At 42.8% G+C, this 14979-nt stretch overlaps 2 protein-coding genes across 8 annotated transcripts in view; one reads left to right on the top strand and one right to left on the bottom strand.

The window, feature by feature from the left end:
* Positions 1-8845, bottom strand: part of ANGPTL5 (angiopoietin like 5) — a 33707-nt gene extending 24862 nt beyond the window's left edge. Inside the window, exon 1 of the mRNA XM_005300339.4 lies at positions 8706-8845. The gene's annotated coding sequence lies outside the window, so the exon portion shown is untranslated. The remainder of the gene's footprint in view (positions 1-8705) is intronic.
* Positions 8772-14979, top strand: part of CEP126 (centrosomal protein 126) — a 63242-nt gene continuing 57034 nt past the window's right edge. For all 7 annotated transcript variants that reach the window (XR_010597861.1, XR_006175514.2, XR_010597862.1 and 4 more), the window contains exons 1-2: positions 8772-8929; positions 11136-11255. Coding sequence is in view for 3 of the 7 variants with exons in the window: in XM_042854731.2 (XP_042710665.2) it covers positions 8772-8929; positions 11136-11255 (278 nt within the window). In the remaining 4 variants the exon portion in view is untranslated. The remainder of the gene's footprint in view (positions 8930-11135; positions 11256-14979) is intronic.

Here is a 14979-nt window from a genome sequence, read left to right as displayed (position 1 = left end):
GAACATCATGGCTAGTGAGCAATTGATATATGCTGTAGTAACCCTGACTGCAGTAAGATTTGAAAATAGCTATTAAAAAATCCCATTTTGTACCAATGATTTTTTTTTCAGCATGAAAATATACTGTATGTGGCCTGATTCTGACAGGAGAACCTATAACTCTCACTCAAGTCAACAGTAGCTGCTGATGCTCAACATCTCTCAAAATCAGACCCTAATTCGTTCAAACAGGCTTCATTGCATCCGTGTAACAGTGTCAGTAGGAGACAATAATATCTAATCAGAGCACCAATAACTTACTTGCTCATGGTTTACAGAGCTAAATTGTGCCCCACAGGACATGCCACACAGGAAAGTAAGGGGGGTGAAAGACTCCATCTTACTCCCCTGCACCAGCTACCTACAGAGAATGTTACTCCTGGGGGAATTCTGTGCCACTGCACATGCAGAATTTGCACTGAAATTAATGGGTTTTGCGCAGAATTTCCTTTTCCTCCACAGAGCTGCTGGCTGCCACTAGGGTCCGCGGACCAGGCAGAGCACGCTGCCAGGGGATGGGAAGGAAGCCCTCAAGGAAGGAGGTGGCATGCAGGAATCTCCACACAAGCCCGGGACCCAGAATCAGGCTGTTTCTCCCTCTGGATCTCTGTGGGGGATGGGGTGCAAGTGTCTGGGCAGGGGGCCTGCAGCTGGGGTCTAGGGGGAGGAGGTGCGGGTGTCTGGGCTAGGGGGTGCCCCACAGCTGGGCTCTGAGAGATAGGGGAAGGGGGCGTGAGTATCTGGGTTGGGGGGGTGCCCCACAGCTAGGCTCAGGGGTAGGGGATGCGTGTGAGTGTCAGGGCCGGCTCTAGGATTTTTGCTGCCCAAAGCAAAAACAATTTTGGCCGCCCCCCCGGTTCTTTAATTACCCCACTCCTGGCCCCACCTCAACTCCGCCCCTTCCCCAAATCCCCAGCCCTGCCTCCTCCCCAGGGGGAGAAGCGGTGCCCGCGCCCCAGCCACTCGGAGTCTCCCCCCCCTCCCAGGTTTGAGAGCCTGGGAGGGAGGGGGAGACTCCGAGTGGCCGCGGCGCGGGCGCCGCTTCTCCCCCTCCCTCCCAAGCTCTCAAGTCTGGGAGGGAGGGTGAGTAGCGGCGCACAAATCAGCTGTTTCGCGCGCCGTGGCAGCAGCAGCGGAGGTGAGCTAGGGCGACCGGGGCACATTTTTAGGGGCGGCATTCTGGCGCCGGCTATGCCGCCCCTAAAAATGTGCCGCCCCAAGCACCAGCTTGTTTTGCTGGTGCCTAGAGCCGGCCCTGGCGAGTGTCTGGGCTGGGGGGCACCCCACAGCTGAGCTCTGGAGGGAGGGGGCAGAGAAATAGGAACTGGGTTGTCGTAAGGGTTTCCTTAATTCTCTACTCCTGGAGGAATTCTTTTGTCTGTATTGTTACAGACATAATTGCTGATAGGTATTTGAAATAAATTACCAAAATAATTGAAATTGGCATGATTATATAGTATTATTTTTTAAAATAAAAATGCAGATTTTTAAAATATTGTGCACAGAATTTGTAATTTTTTGGTGCAGAATTCCCCCAGGAGTAGAATGTGTGGAGGGAGATAGCAATGTTTACTCATTCTTCTGTACACATGGGTGAGAAGTAGAGGGGAAGTAGGCAGAGCCTTTATTCTACCCGCCCCCCACTCCAAGCACCAGTCACCACTGCTGAAGTGGAGCATAGAAACAAGTAAGATACACAAAGTAAAGGGCTGCAACAGATTACTTCCCCATGGAGAAAGGGGGAACCAGACTGGTCTGCTCTTGCAGCAGCACAGTTACCTCTTACTCAAGGCTTGCTGTAAAACCACAATCTTCATCTTTGCTCTCAAACAGGCAAAACTCCCATTGACTGCATTGGGACAGAACAGTATTGAAGTACCGACCAATAACTTAAATTCAATATTTAATAAGAGGATTGACTAAATTCCAATGGATTATTGGAGACATGATTATTGGAAAATATGTATTACAAGCATATATGTAATTTATATATATATATAAAAGATGTTTGATATTTATAACATGTTCCATACAACATTTGAAGTTAATTAATACATCATTAAAGTGGTGGAAGTGGCTGGAAGTTGAAGTTAGATAAGGTTAGAATGGATATAAGACATATATTTTTAATACTGAGAGTAATTAACAATTGGAACAGTTTACCAGGGTCGTGATGGATTCTCTATCGGTGGCAATTTTAAATCAAGATTAGATGATTTTCTAAGAGATATGCTCTAGGAATTATTTTGGGGAAATTCTGTGGCCTGTGTTATACAGGAGATCAGACTAGATCAGGGATCAGCAACCTTTGGCACGCAGCACGCCAGGGTAAGCACCCTGGCGGGCCGGGCCAGTTTGTTTACCTGCCGCGGCTGCAGGTTTGGCCAATCACACTGGCTGCGGTTCACCGCTCCAGGCCAATGGGGGCTGTGGGAAGCGGCGGCCAGCACATCCCTCGGCCCACACCGCTTCCCACAGTCCTCATTCCCCTCCACTCCCACCAAAGCTAAACGATTTGGGAGCAGCTACCTCTGGAAGACCTTGAAGACCCTCTACAAGGGGGCATCCAAGCCATTAGGAAATAGGAAAAGGAGGCCCAGAAGACCCACCATTGCTCTCTCCTGCAATCCCCAGAAGGTATATAAGGTAAAGCTGGGGGTCCTGCGAGCTGGGACGTCTGTTTGCCAGGAGGCTTGGGATGTGCAAATTTTGTCAGTTCAGGTCTGTGAATATTCACAGATCTAGGCTGATTTTTTTATTGCTAGGATTAGAACTTGAATTTTCCCAGATTTCAAATAGGTTTAGGATTCTAGGCAGACTGTTCTACAGCCCTATTAACAACTCTGTTCAGATGAAACATGTTGATTAAGGGCTAATAAAGCTTTTCTGACAGAATGAACTTTATCAAACAAAAATAAATATATGGTTTAAAGAAGTGGATTGTGGGTCAAATCATAAGTGGAGATACTTCACAGAAGCAACAAGTAAGCAGGGGCTATTCAGTATTACACTTTATTTAGTCACCAATGTTATATTTGGACCCAGCAGAGAGGGACGTAGACACAGGCACAGAGGGAGCTGATAGAAATACAGCTGTCTACCATGCTCACTTTATTGTTCTGGCTGCAAAACTGAAATGAACATAAAAGTGAGGCTTTGCACTGGGGAGGCGGAGTGCTCACAGATTTAAAGACAGGACATCACATTTCTTCATCCTATTTTTAAAAGCTTTCTAAACACATATACATTATCATTTACATGGCTGACATGAAACACTATATAGCCTAACTAAAAGTTGCAGGTGGACTATCACAGATTCTTAAACTGCAGGGGACTATTCTACTTGAAATAGCAACTCACTAACTAAACAATTTATAAATTCAGGTGAACAACTGATTTTTCCACTCTCTTGGGATAACATGGTGACCGTGGTACTGAAGTGTCCTGAACAACAGGAATCAACTGGACTGGTACAGAATTAACTGGATCTGGTACCAAAATTTCTCCCATTGGTTTCTCCATGCCATTAGGAACAATATGGGAAAGAACTTCACCCACTCCGTATGGTGAAGCATCACAAGCCAATTGTAATGGTAGTGAAGCATCAAAGTGCATAAAAACTTTGGCTGATGTCAGCAGTTTCTTTGCTTCTCTAAATGCACACTCACATTCTTTAGTCCATTTCCATTTTTTTTTTTTTGCTTGTAATAGTTTATGTAACGACACCAATACTGTCACCAGATTAGGCAGAAATTTGCTGTAGTAATGAAGCAATCCTAAGAATGAATGTAATTGTGACACATTTTCTGAAGTTGGCACTTCAAGAGCTGCCTTCTCTTTCTCTGGTGATTTCCTTAAGTCCATGGCATCAATGACATGTCCACGGTATTCAGCTGAAGTTTTGAAAAACTCACATTTGTTTCAACATGCTCTCAGTTCATGATATTCCAAATGTTGCAAGACACCATCCAAATTTCAAACATGATCTCCTTGATCCTTTCCTGTAACAAGAATGTCATTCAAACAGCACTGAACTCCATTCGGTCCCTTCAGGATCTCATCCATGGCTTTCTGGAACAGGACAGGTATTGATGTGATACCTAAAGTCAACCTGTTGTAACAAAATTAGCCTTTTTCTGTATGGAGTGTGAGATATCTTCAAGATGCCGAATCAAGCTCCATTTGTAGGTATGCATTGAGCAAATCTAATTTACTGAAACACTGTCCTCTACTAAGAGTAGCAAACAAATCTTCCATATGAGGTTGTAGATACTGGTCTGCAGATAAAACTGAATTCAGTGTCACTTTGAAATCTCCACAAATGTGAACGGAACCATCATTCTTGATCACTGGTACAATGGGTGTAGCCCACTCACTGTGTGAAAGCAGTGACAGGATTCCAGTGTTTACTAAATGGAGCAAATCAGCTTCTACCAGAGGCCTCAGAGTATACGGCATAACTATGGATTTACAATATTTTGGCAGGCTGTCAGACTTAACACTGAGCTTCACTGACACATTGCTCATCTGTCCAAGCTCTTTTTCAAAAACTTCAGTCTGTCCAGTATTTCTTGAAAATTTCAAGGTGCTTTTGTGATCACCTTGATCTCAGTCCAATTCACTTTGTGCTCCTCAAGCCAAGATCTGCCAAATAATGGTGGATATTTTTCTTCAGTCACATACAAGGGTAAAACAACAGATTGTCCATCTAGTTTAACTTTCACCTGGAGTATCCCTTTTAGGGTATCCTAATTTTTCTCTGGTATAAGTCTTCAGAACTTGGGGCAGCAAAAACCCTGGAGCCGGCCCTATTTGGACCCAGCAGAGAAAGAGATAGACACAGGGGGAGCTGATAGAAACACAGATGTCTGCTTTGCTCACTTTATTGTTCTGTCTGCAAAACTGAAAGTACCACAAAAATGAGGCTTTGTACTGGATAGGGGGGCATTGCTCAAACATTTAAAGGGACAGGACTTCACAAAATATGTGACAGATTGACAATATCCTGTAGTATCCTGGACAAACCTTAAGGAATTAGGATACATTTTATTGAATTACATTAAACTTTATTGAATTAAGATTAATACCTTTTGGGGTACATTGTATTAAAAATGCAATTGTATATGTTCTCTAGTAGGGAGGGAGGTGCTAATGTACTTCTTCTGTTATCAGCCCTTTGAAGCCACGCCCCTGGAAAGGTTCACATATACTAGTTCAAATTGGATTCTACAGGGACCAACAAGCAAATAAATGTGTTTTGGATAATAGTCTGGTTTTAAACTGGCTCATGGCCTTCTTCCTCATAAATCAAATGGACAGGATTCCTGTCCACAGAGGGCCCCAATCCTTATGATAGGGATGGAAGGACTGGGCTACTGAGGCCTCATAAGACTGTCTGCTTGTTCTGAGTTGAAGCTCTGATGAACTGGTAACTGCAAAGAATCCCCTTGGGTGGAGAGTTGAAGGACTGCACCTGCTAGAATCCATGTTAAGTTGAACTCTGGTGAGCTTATTAGCATGCATGTAGGATCTTTAATTGTTTGCACTATGTTTTCTCTGTAATGCTTTTACCTGAAGAATAAAATAGGCTTTCATTAAAAGAACTGTGTGGTGCCTTATAACTGTAGCAATTACACCTATTAACTGTCTCTGATGAGAAAGCAAGCAGATGTCCTTGGTAAACCTGCCAGTGTTGGACATGACCCAGTGAAGGCAGGGAACTGTGCAGCTTGACAATACTCCATTCAGAAGGGAGAGAGATATGGGACTCCTCCCAGAAAAGCAATGGCTGGGGAGCTGGAAGCCTGAGAGTGGATACTCTTGCTGGAACGTTGAGGTGAAATACAGGTACAGTTGCCCTGAATTGTGACAATATTCCCAACTTAAAAGTGGGTGTGAAACCTTACTATTCTGTTTTGTTAATGCTTTATACCTAATTTGTACCGGTGTAAAGCAGTAAAGCATACACGGTGACTATTGCGCTAGTGTTTAGCTAGCATGAGAGCCAGGATTCTTGAAGTCTCGTCTCAGCTCTGACATTTATACGCTGGGTACTTTTAAGCAAGTCTCTTAAAAGCCTTTTGAGCTTCAGTTTTCCCACTTGTAAAATGGTGATAATAATGCCTACCTCAGAAAGTATGGTGAGCCCTGTACAGCAGTTTTGAAAAAAGAACTCAAATGCAAAGTATTATTTTTATTCTCATCAGTACAGCCACAGAACAGCTGCACATTATGAAAGAGAAGAAGAAGTGGTTTAAAAACAAACATAGCTGCCAAGAAGTGCCTTGCCAGGAAATCACCGGGGCATTTGGCCGCGTGCTGACATCTCATCCAAGGTGTGGCAATATCCCAGTATTACACACCCTGTTCTGTCTTATTGCTTAAAGTGCAGTTCTTCTCTGAAAATAACGGAACAAACAGTACATTTTTATTCCACACAGCTGCTCCCTTTTTGTATTATGTGTTATAACTGCATACTGTAATTACAAATATAATTGTTCATTGCTGTCTATTCATTTTAGCGTTGCAAAGTCAGCACAGCTAGCAGAAAGTGAGCTGAATTCTATTTCATGTTCTGCATCATCAACAAACAAAATTATTTACTAAGGTAATCAGTTACATCTGTGCAAACCCACTGAAGGCAATAGGCTCACTAAAGCATGTTTTGATCTGCAAAATCTTTATTTTCAGTAACGAGACAGCAAAGAATCCAGCCTGAGTTTGTAGGGCTGGGGGACAGGTAGAAAATGACATCCTTTTACCATAAATCAAGAACAATATGGAAATAGTTGAGACAACAAACATAGAACCCCAGATAATGCTAAAAATTAATATTATTCTAAAAGCATGTAAACATTCTCAGTTAAGCATGTTAACACCCTGTGCTGCCACATCACTAGCTAGGCTGTCCTGCCTGCTGATGAGCAGTGTCTATATGCCAAGTGCTGTACTGTGTGGAGGGAATGAAAGGAGTACAAAATCCTCCCAAATGCCTCCAAAAGGGAGCAAAGTGCAGCAATAAGTATTTCAGAGTAGCAGCCGTGTTAGGCTGTATCCGCAAAAAGAACAGGAGTACTTGTGGCACCTTAGAGACTAACAAATGAAGTGGGCTGTAGTCCACGAAAGCTTATGCTCTAATAAATTTGTTAGTCTCTAAGGTGCCACAAGTACTCCTGTTCTTTTTGCAATAAGTATTTTTCTCCATATCATCATTCTGAGCCAATAAAAGGCCCATTTGAAACAACATCAGTACTGCCAAGTCCAAGCATTCAAAAATGAGTTCAGGCTTCAAAGAATCATGAGATTGGATTAAAATCATGAAATTGTTTTCTAATATTTAGGATAGGATCTTTAGGATAGGAGTATCTTTAGGATATTTTTCTATTTTTCAAGGTGCACTCAGGTTTTCCAGCTTTTCTCAGAAAACATGAAAGCTAGAAACTTGCAGAAAGCAAGCAAGTGTAACACTGACAGACCCTGGTCATTGGTGGGCAGGATCGAACCTAGGACCTGTGGACATAAATGCATGAGCCTCTACTGCATGAGCTAAAAGCTACATGGCCCTTAGTAGATGGACAGAGTAGAACACCCAGGAGGTGTGTGGGTTACATACTTCCCCTAGCTGAGGAAGCATATCCCGAGCATCAGAGACTTTCCTGTTGAAATCCCAGATGAGTCCCCACTTTTAACATCGACAGACCCCGGTTGTTGGCGGGTGGGATTGAAGTTGGGAATCTCTGGATCTTAGTGAATGAGCATGTACTGCATGAGTGAAAAGCCACATGACCCTTCTTAGCTAAGGCTGTAGAGCAGACTCATTAATCTCTCTTTAAATGGTCTCGGTGCTACTAGACGGGACAGAGCACCACACCCAAAAGGTGTGTGGGTTACGCAAGCAGACAGTCTTACCAGATACAAGTCATGGAGCTAGGGCTTTAAGAAGAACTCAAAACATCATAAGACTTCTGATAAAATTGTGAGAGTTGGCAAAACTGTTAACATGATTTACCCATAAAAGTGTCCCAGTATTACCAGTTCCCACAATTTTATCACAAGACTCATCATGTCTGGTGTTTTTGTAAAGCCCCAGCTCCAAGAGTCACGTGATTACATGAGAAATTCACCTTTAGTTTTTTTTAAAAGAAGTATCGGTCATTTTCTTAGAAAACGTGACTCCTTAAAGCCTCAAAAATTAGATAGGAAATAAAAAGAACCCCAAATGTATGTTTTTTAAAAACTCATCTTTTGGATGTTCAAGGTTTTTGAACAGGTTATCAGGGTTAGCAACATTCTCCCCACATGCTTCTCCCTGCAACTCTCACCCAAGCTCCGTCCACTCCTATCCCCCCCTCCACTCAGGCCCCACTCTGTCTCCCAGCTCCTCCCCCCCCTGCTCCCAGCCCCGCCCCCTCTGCTCCCAGCCCCGCCCCCTCCCTGATTCTAGCCCCACCCCCTTCCCGGGCCCCTTCCGGTCTCCCAGCTCCTCCCCCTAGCCTTGCCCCGACTCAGGCCCCGCCCCCGCCTCCCTTGCCGACGGTGCCAGGCTCCTCCCCCGCCCCTCGCGTCGTCCCTGGTTTCCGTTGCGAAGGAAGCGGCGTCTCTGGTTGCCAAGATGGCGGCGGGGCGGCAGAGCCCCGGGGCCGTGGGCGCCCCCGCCCAGCACTGACCTGGCGTGTGAGGGACCGAGCGGGCCGGCGGCAGGACCTGTCATGGGGGCGGCCCGGCGGGGCTGAATGGAGCCCGGCGTGAGGGCCGCGGCGGGTGTCAGCCCCGCACAGCGGGAGCCGGGCTCTGCTGCCCCGGGCGGCCCTGGCTGGAGGAGCCTCTTGCGCCCCGAGCCGGACAGCGCCCTCCAGCGCCCAGCCGGCCCCTTCGCGGGCAGCGCGTGCGCGTATCCTTCGCGGGTTCGGGGCATGGCCACGGCGGGCTCTGCGGGGGGAGGGCTGACGGGCCCCACGGGACGCTCCCCACCCCCCGGGAATGTTGGAGGAGGGGGCGACGGGCCCCCCGGGGATGTTGGGGGAGACAGGCCCCAGCGACAGGCTCTCTGGGGAAGAAGGGGAGGAGTCCCTTGAGGAGGGAGGCTGGTGATGGGAGGACAGGCCCCATGGGGTGGCTCACTGGGGAGGAGCGGGAGAGGCTTGATTCAGCAGTCCCAAGAGGTGGCTGCCTCAGCAATAGGTAGGACAGCCACCCCAGAGGTGGGCAGGACTCAGGATTGCTCAACAGCCCTCAGGTTGAGATGTGGGTGGGGTTTGTCCAATGGATGGGCAATATCCTCCCCAGTGGTTTTATAAGAGGGTCCTGCTTACACTATTGTCAGGGTACCCAAGGTACCCGGTCCCTGTGGTGCCCCCCAGTGTGGTGGCAATATGGGGTTATTCTTGGATTCTAAACAGTACCTAAAACCATTTGGTTTTAGTTTGGTTTGAACCTTCTCTTTTTCTCTAGTCTTGCATACAGTAGATAGTTTGGGGATATATCTCACCGTTGCACAATTTGATTCAGCTTTACCTGTGATGGAATTGATGGGAGTCCTAGTGTAGACAGGACACTCATGCTCAGCAGTATTTTTACTACTGTGTCACTGAGACTTGCCCTGATTAGACAACATAGCAATAACAGAGCCTGTGCTCTGTGTGCACTTTTGCTCCAACTACTGCTACCCTTGATGCTACTATACCAGTGGTAGTACAGTGGTTGGCAACTACCAGAAATGTCTAGCCTATGTGTTTGTTTCCCTGCTGTCTATATAACCTGTGTTCATAATCATTGTATTTCTACAGTACCCATTGCTGTAATGACTAAGCATATGGGCAGTATCTGATTAGATACTATTATTATTTATTTGTTAAGTAGTGACATGCTTGGTTTTGAATAAAACAAAGAAAAACACTCAATCTCTGATCCAAACATTTCATGATCCAAAATACAAAGATTATATTTTAGACTGACAGCTAGGACTTTCAAAGAGGCCTAAGGTAGTCAGGCACTCAACTCCCATTGAATTTTAATGGGAGTTGGATGCTTCAATCCCTTGAGCTGCTTTGAAAATCCCAGGCCTTGGTATTAAAATGACAGGCACTTTACAAATTCCTTAAATAGATTATATTAAATAAAACATTAATGTGTATTGGTGCCCCAGGAAAGTAACGGGCACAATGTTAAGATAAGGCAAATATTGGATCCAGCTTGACATTTAGGCCAGGTCTACACTAACCCCCTAATTCGAACTAAGGTACGCAACTTAGGCTAAGTGAATAACGTAGCTGAAGTTCGAAGTACCTTAGTTCGAACTTACCTCGGTCCACACGCGGCAGGCAGGCTCCCCCGTCGACTCCGCGGTACTCCTCTTGTCTAGCTGGAGTACCGCAGTCGACAGCGAGCACTTCCGGGTTCAACTTATCGCGTCCAGACAAGACGCGATAAGTGGAACCCAGAAGTTCGATCGCTCGCCACCGATCTACCGGGTAAGTGTAGACCTACCCTCACTGTATAGATATGTATTTTAAGCAAGAATTTTGAGTTGGAATTACTCATTACATTACAGATTAAACAATGACCATGTAGGGATTTTTTAATGTTATTTTAAGAAATATTTTCCCTTTGATAACCTTGCTGTCCGGTAGCTAGTTCAGATAATAAGGAATGATGTATCCTCAGCTCTACATAATAAAGCTGTAATTCCATGTGGTAACATCATAAACGCAGAGTGCAAAGCCTGAGTGGGTTGATATGGTCATAGAAACTAAGTGATGGAGTTACAGTCTTAGTGTATGTAAATTAAGGCAGTACCTTTATTTAAAATTATACATTTGTGATAAGGAGCTATTGTGTAATTACTGGTAATCTGAGGAATCATCATCTTTTAGTTGCTCATGGATAGTTTACACTTTCTTAAAGAAGTACATAAGGCTCGTCATGCAAAAGGATCCGTGCAAACATGCTATTATGCCCATGAAAAGTCAAATTTTAAATCTGTACCTAAGACTGGAAACTTTTTTGTAATCATTCTAAAACTTAATAAGAATACTGCATAGGAATTTCAAGGATTTTACCTACATTTTCTGTTGTCTTTAACATAATGCCATGGTCAGAACTTTGAAATTTCTTCTTGAACGAGATTTAGAAGAAGAGCGTGAAGCATTATTAGAGGATCAAAAAATATGTCGGAGTCGGGCACGAAAACTTTGTATAGAGACAAACAGAAGAAGAAAGTAAGTAATTATGGGATTTCGTTTGGGTTGTGTTTGTATTTTGTTTTGTAAGGACTTAGTAAAGTTGTTAGATATTTGATATATTGATATTCTTATTCTCACATTTTAAAAACTCTATGTATCTAAGTAGTAGCACAGCTCCATTCCAGAGAAATCGAGGATTAGTTTGTTGTTATAGGACACCCAAAATATGAAAAGAATAGTGTGTCTTCTTCAGAGTTTCTCATTATTATGGAAACTTTTTTCTTTAATTAGCTTTGTTGATCAGTATTACCTTCCCTTAGCAATATTTCTTCATAGCCTGGGCCTCATCTATATTCCTTGTGTTCTCAAAACTCTCATTGGCTTTAGTGGGAGCTCTGAGTTTGTAACAAATACAGGATTGGACCCTTTTTATTTTATTTGTAACAGTCATCTTGTGGGTATTTTAAATGGCAACTCTGAATTTTCTACCTTTCCTAATACTTGTTGTATGCAAAAACATGACAGTTGGCTAAAATGATCAAACACAACATTTTGACAGATGACCTTTGAAAAGACTGATGGCCGCTGAAAAAACTCGAGAAGTCTGTTTATTAATAGTGGACTACTGTCATTAAATTGATATTCATGCAGATGTTATATGCACTTGCATAAGAATTCCATTATAATAGTAGCCTTAAGAAATATGCTGTGTTTCTAGATTATGATCCAGGTAAAATTATTAGTTAAATAATGTAGGTATGATGTATATCAAATAAATAATTACTTATTTGTATGGCAGCTGAGATATAATTTATCAATGGTTGAACTGTAAGTGTGTTGTGACAGGTTAACAAGTCGAAGATGAAAGGGAAACTGTACCTGTTTTGTTCTGCTCAGCAGTCTGAAAGTTGTAAAGTTCTTAGTGTGAATAAACTGTGAAATATACAAAATATAGAAAACTTAAAAATCAAGAGCCACTGTTCCCCTTTGTGGGAAAAATAATGTAGGGACTAGGAAGTCCCTTGAGTTTTAACTTATTCTTTCTTCCCGATTGTTCCATTGAGAGGGATGTGGTTTACCTCCTCATGAGTGGGTCATTGGATTAGGCCTGTAAAATTTGGGGATATTCTGAAATCCATTGGGATTTCAGAACACCTACAAAGGGCATGAGTAATCATATGAATGTGGCAGCCTCTATGTTGCTGTCTCAGCTCCCCCAGGGCCCACACTGCTAAGTGGCTGCACCAAAATTCCTCCCTGAGGAGTTTGCATACATGTAGCAGAAATTACTCTTGGTACCACTAGCTGTAACTTCACATTTATTTCTGATTAAAAAAAAAAAATAGAGAGATCCATGTGGACCTGACAGGAGCATATCGCTGAGCACCTAGCTCTACCCCCTTCCTGCTCCTAATAGCACTAAGATCCCTGTGCTGTTTGGGCCTACAAAATGTAGCAGAGATGCTGTTCTACCTTCTCTGCCTTTTTGTGTTGTTCTGTTCTGTTCTGCATCACAAAGTGGAGGGGAGCATGTGGCCTAACATTTTTACTATCACTTTTTAGCAACACAATAACTATTACCAGCCTACACTTGAAATGCAAATTATATGACAAACTTTGAGCCCCAGTCTGAGATAGCCCAGTGTGCAGAGAACTATTTTTGAAGTCAGTGAAAATTCCTTTTATAGAGAGCTTGCAGGTTTGAGCTTTTTATTTTCAAACTTTTCCATGTTTATTGATTCTGTATAGTATTTCTTATCTTCTGAAATTTCACAGTGAGTTAGAGTTTTCTCTTTAAAGTCATATATATAAAAATAAGCTATCATATAATGTGCTGTTTATGTGCCATATGTGTTCAGTCAAATGATGAAACACAAAAGTATTGGAGCGCATGCCTGATGTATGGTGTTCCAATTAGTGGTTGGAGTTGGGCAATAGCTACATAAGGAGACTAGAGGCAGTCTTTATTATTCATAGAAGGGGCCACATTTAGTAAAATTTACAATCAAGGGTCTTACGGCCAATATCTGAACTACTTTGAAATTTGGGTAGTAAATCTGCCTATTGTAATCTGGGTAGTGTATGTCCTCTCCAATTCTGTATTCGCTTTTTAAACCTATAATTCCACTGAAATTTTTTCAAAGGTAATGTATTGCAGAATACAAACAAGGTCTTTGCCCCTTCTGCTGGCTCAGTATCATTGATTGTCTAATAAATGCTGTCCTCCAAGCTGTCAGTGTCATTGTTATTGATACAAAATGAAAGGCAGTTCGGTTCCAGAGATGTAGGGTGTACAGAGTGTAATGCTTTCACATATTTTAGACATTTTTTAATCTACAAAAAATTTTGGGCTGATTTCATTGCTCTGTAGTGCAAAATGGGTGTAAAATACTAACTTTCTCATCTGTCAGTAGTTTGCATTCACTTTGTAATCATTTTGCATTAGTTTAAATAACCACACAAAGTGCAGGGCACTGGAAAATTGGGCCCCAGATGTCTCTATCTCCAAAGGTATGTCTACACTAGAAATGCCACAACAGCACTGCTGCAGCTGTGCCACTGTAGCACTGTTGTGTAGACACTTGCTACAGTGATGGAAAGGGTTCTTTCATTGTTATGGTAAATCCACCTCTCGGAGAGGCGGTAGGTAGAATTCTTCCATCAACCTAGTGATGCCTACACCAGACCTTACATCGGCTTTACTGTGTTGCACAGGGCATGACATTTTTAACAGCCCTGAGCAATGTACTTAGGTCAACCTAACTTTGTAGTGTAGACCATGCCTAAGATAGTTTGCAAATATTCCCCCCTTAAACAGCAGAAGTAATTGGTATAAGTCTTTTTTACACTTCTTCATTTTCAGTCCAAGTAGTAACAAGTGTTTAGTCTACATAGGAGTATACCATCCATCACCTGCTTGTATAATTTCATAAAATTAACCAGGAAATATTTCCACCATCTGCTCAGTCTACTGTTTTTAATATCAATGATCTATTTCCACATAATGTCTGGGCAGTGCATTGTAGATTAAACCTCTTAAAGCATTAGATTTCAAATTTGCTATAAACACTTTGGCAGCTATTGCAGAAATTGCTGCTGGATTGTTTATAGAAGACAGAAAAACTATGTTAAAACAATAAAAGTAAGGGAATTCTTCTGTTAACTCTCACTTTTTCATAAAAACCTAGAACTGGAAGGGACCTTGAGAGGTCATCTTGTCCAATCCCCTGCATTCATGGCACAGCTAAGTATTATGTAGACCCTCCGTGGGAGGTGTTTGTCTAACCTGCTCTTAAAAATCTCGGATGATAGAAATTCCGCAACTTCCCTAGTCAATTCATTCCAGTGCTTAACAACTCTGACAGTTAGGAAGTTCTTCCGAATGTCCTACCTAACCCGCCCTTGCTGCATTTTAAGCCCATTGCTTCTTGTCCTACCCTCGGAGATTAAGGAGAACAATTTTTCTCCCTCCTCCTTGTAACCACATTTTAGCTTCTGTTGACACTATCTTCATACAATATTTGTTGTTTATTTTGCGGGTATAAATTACAAATGCTTTCAAGTGTTTGTATGAAAATAATCTTTATTACTTAGTAAAAGGTCAGTGGTATAATATAATTAAACATATCTCATAATGCCCTTGTTTTACAAATAATGAAACAAACAACAAATATAATAATAATACTTTTCACTTTCATTTGAGAATCTGACAGCATTAATTAAGCCTCATACCATCTCTGTCAGGTATATAAATAGTCCA

Source organism: Chrysemys picta, chromosome 1 (genome assembly GCF_011386835.1).
Source record: "Chrysemys picta bellii isolate R12L10 chromosome 1, ASM1138683v2, whole genome shotgun sequence".
NCBI classification, from domain to species: domain Eukaryota; kingdom Metazoa; phylum Chordata; order Testudines; family Emydidae; genus Chrysemys; species Chrysemys picta.
This window is presented reverse-complemented; position numbering and strand designations above follow the sequence as displayed.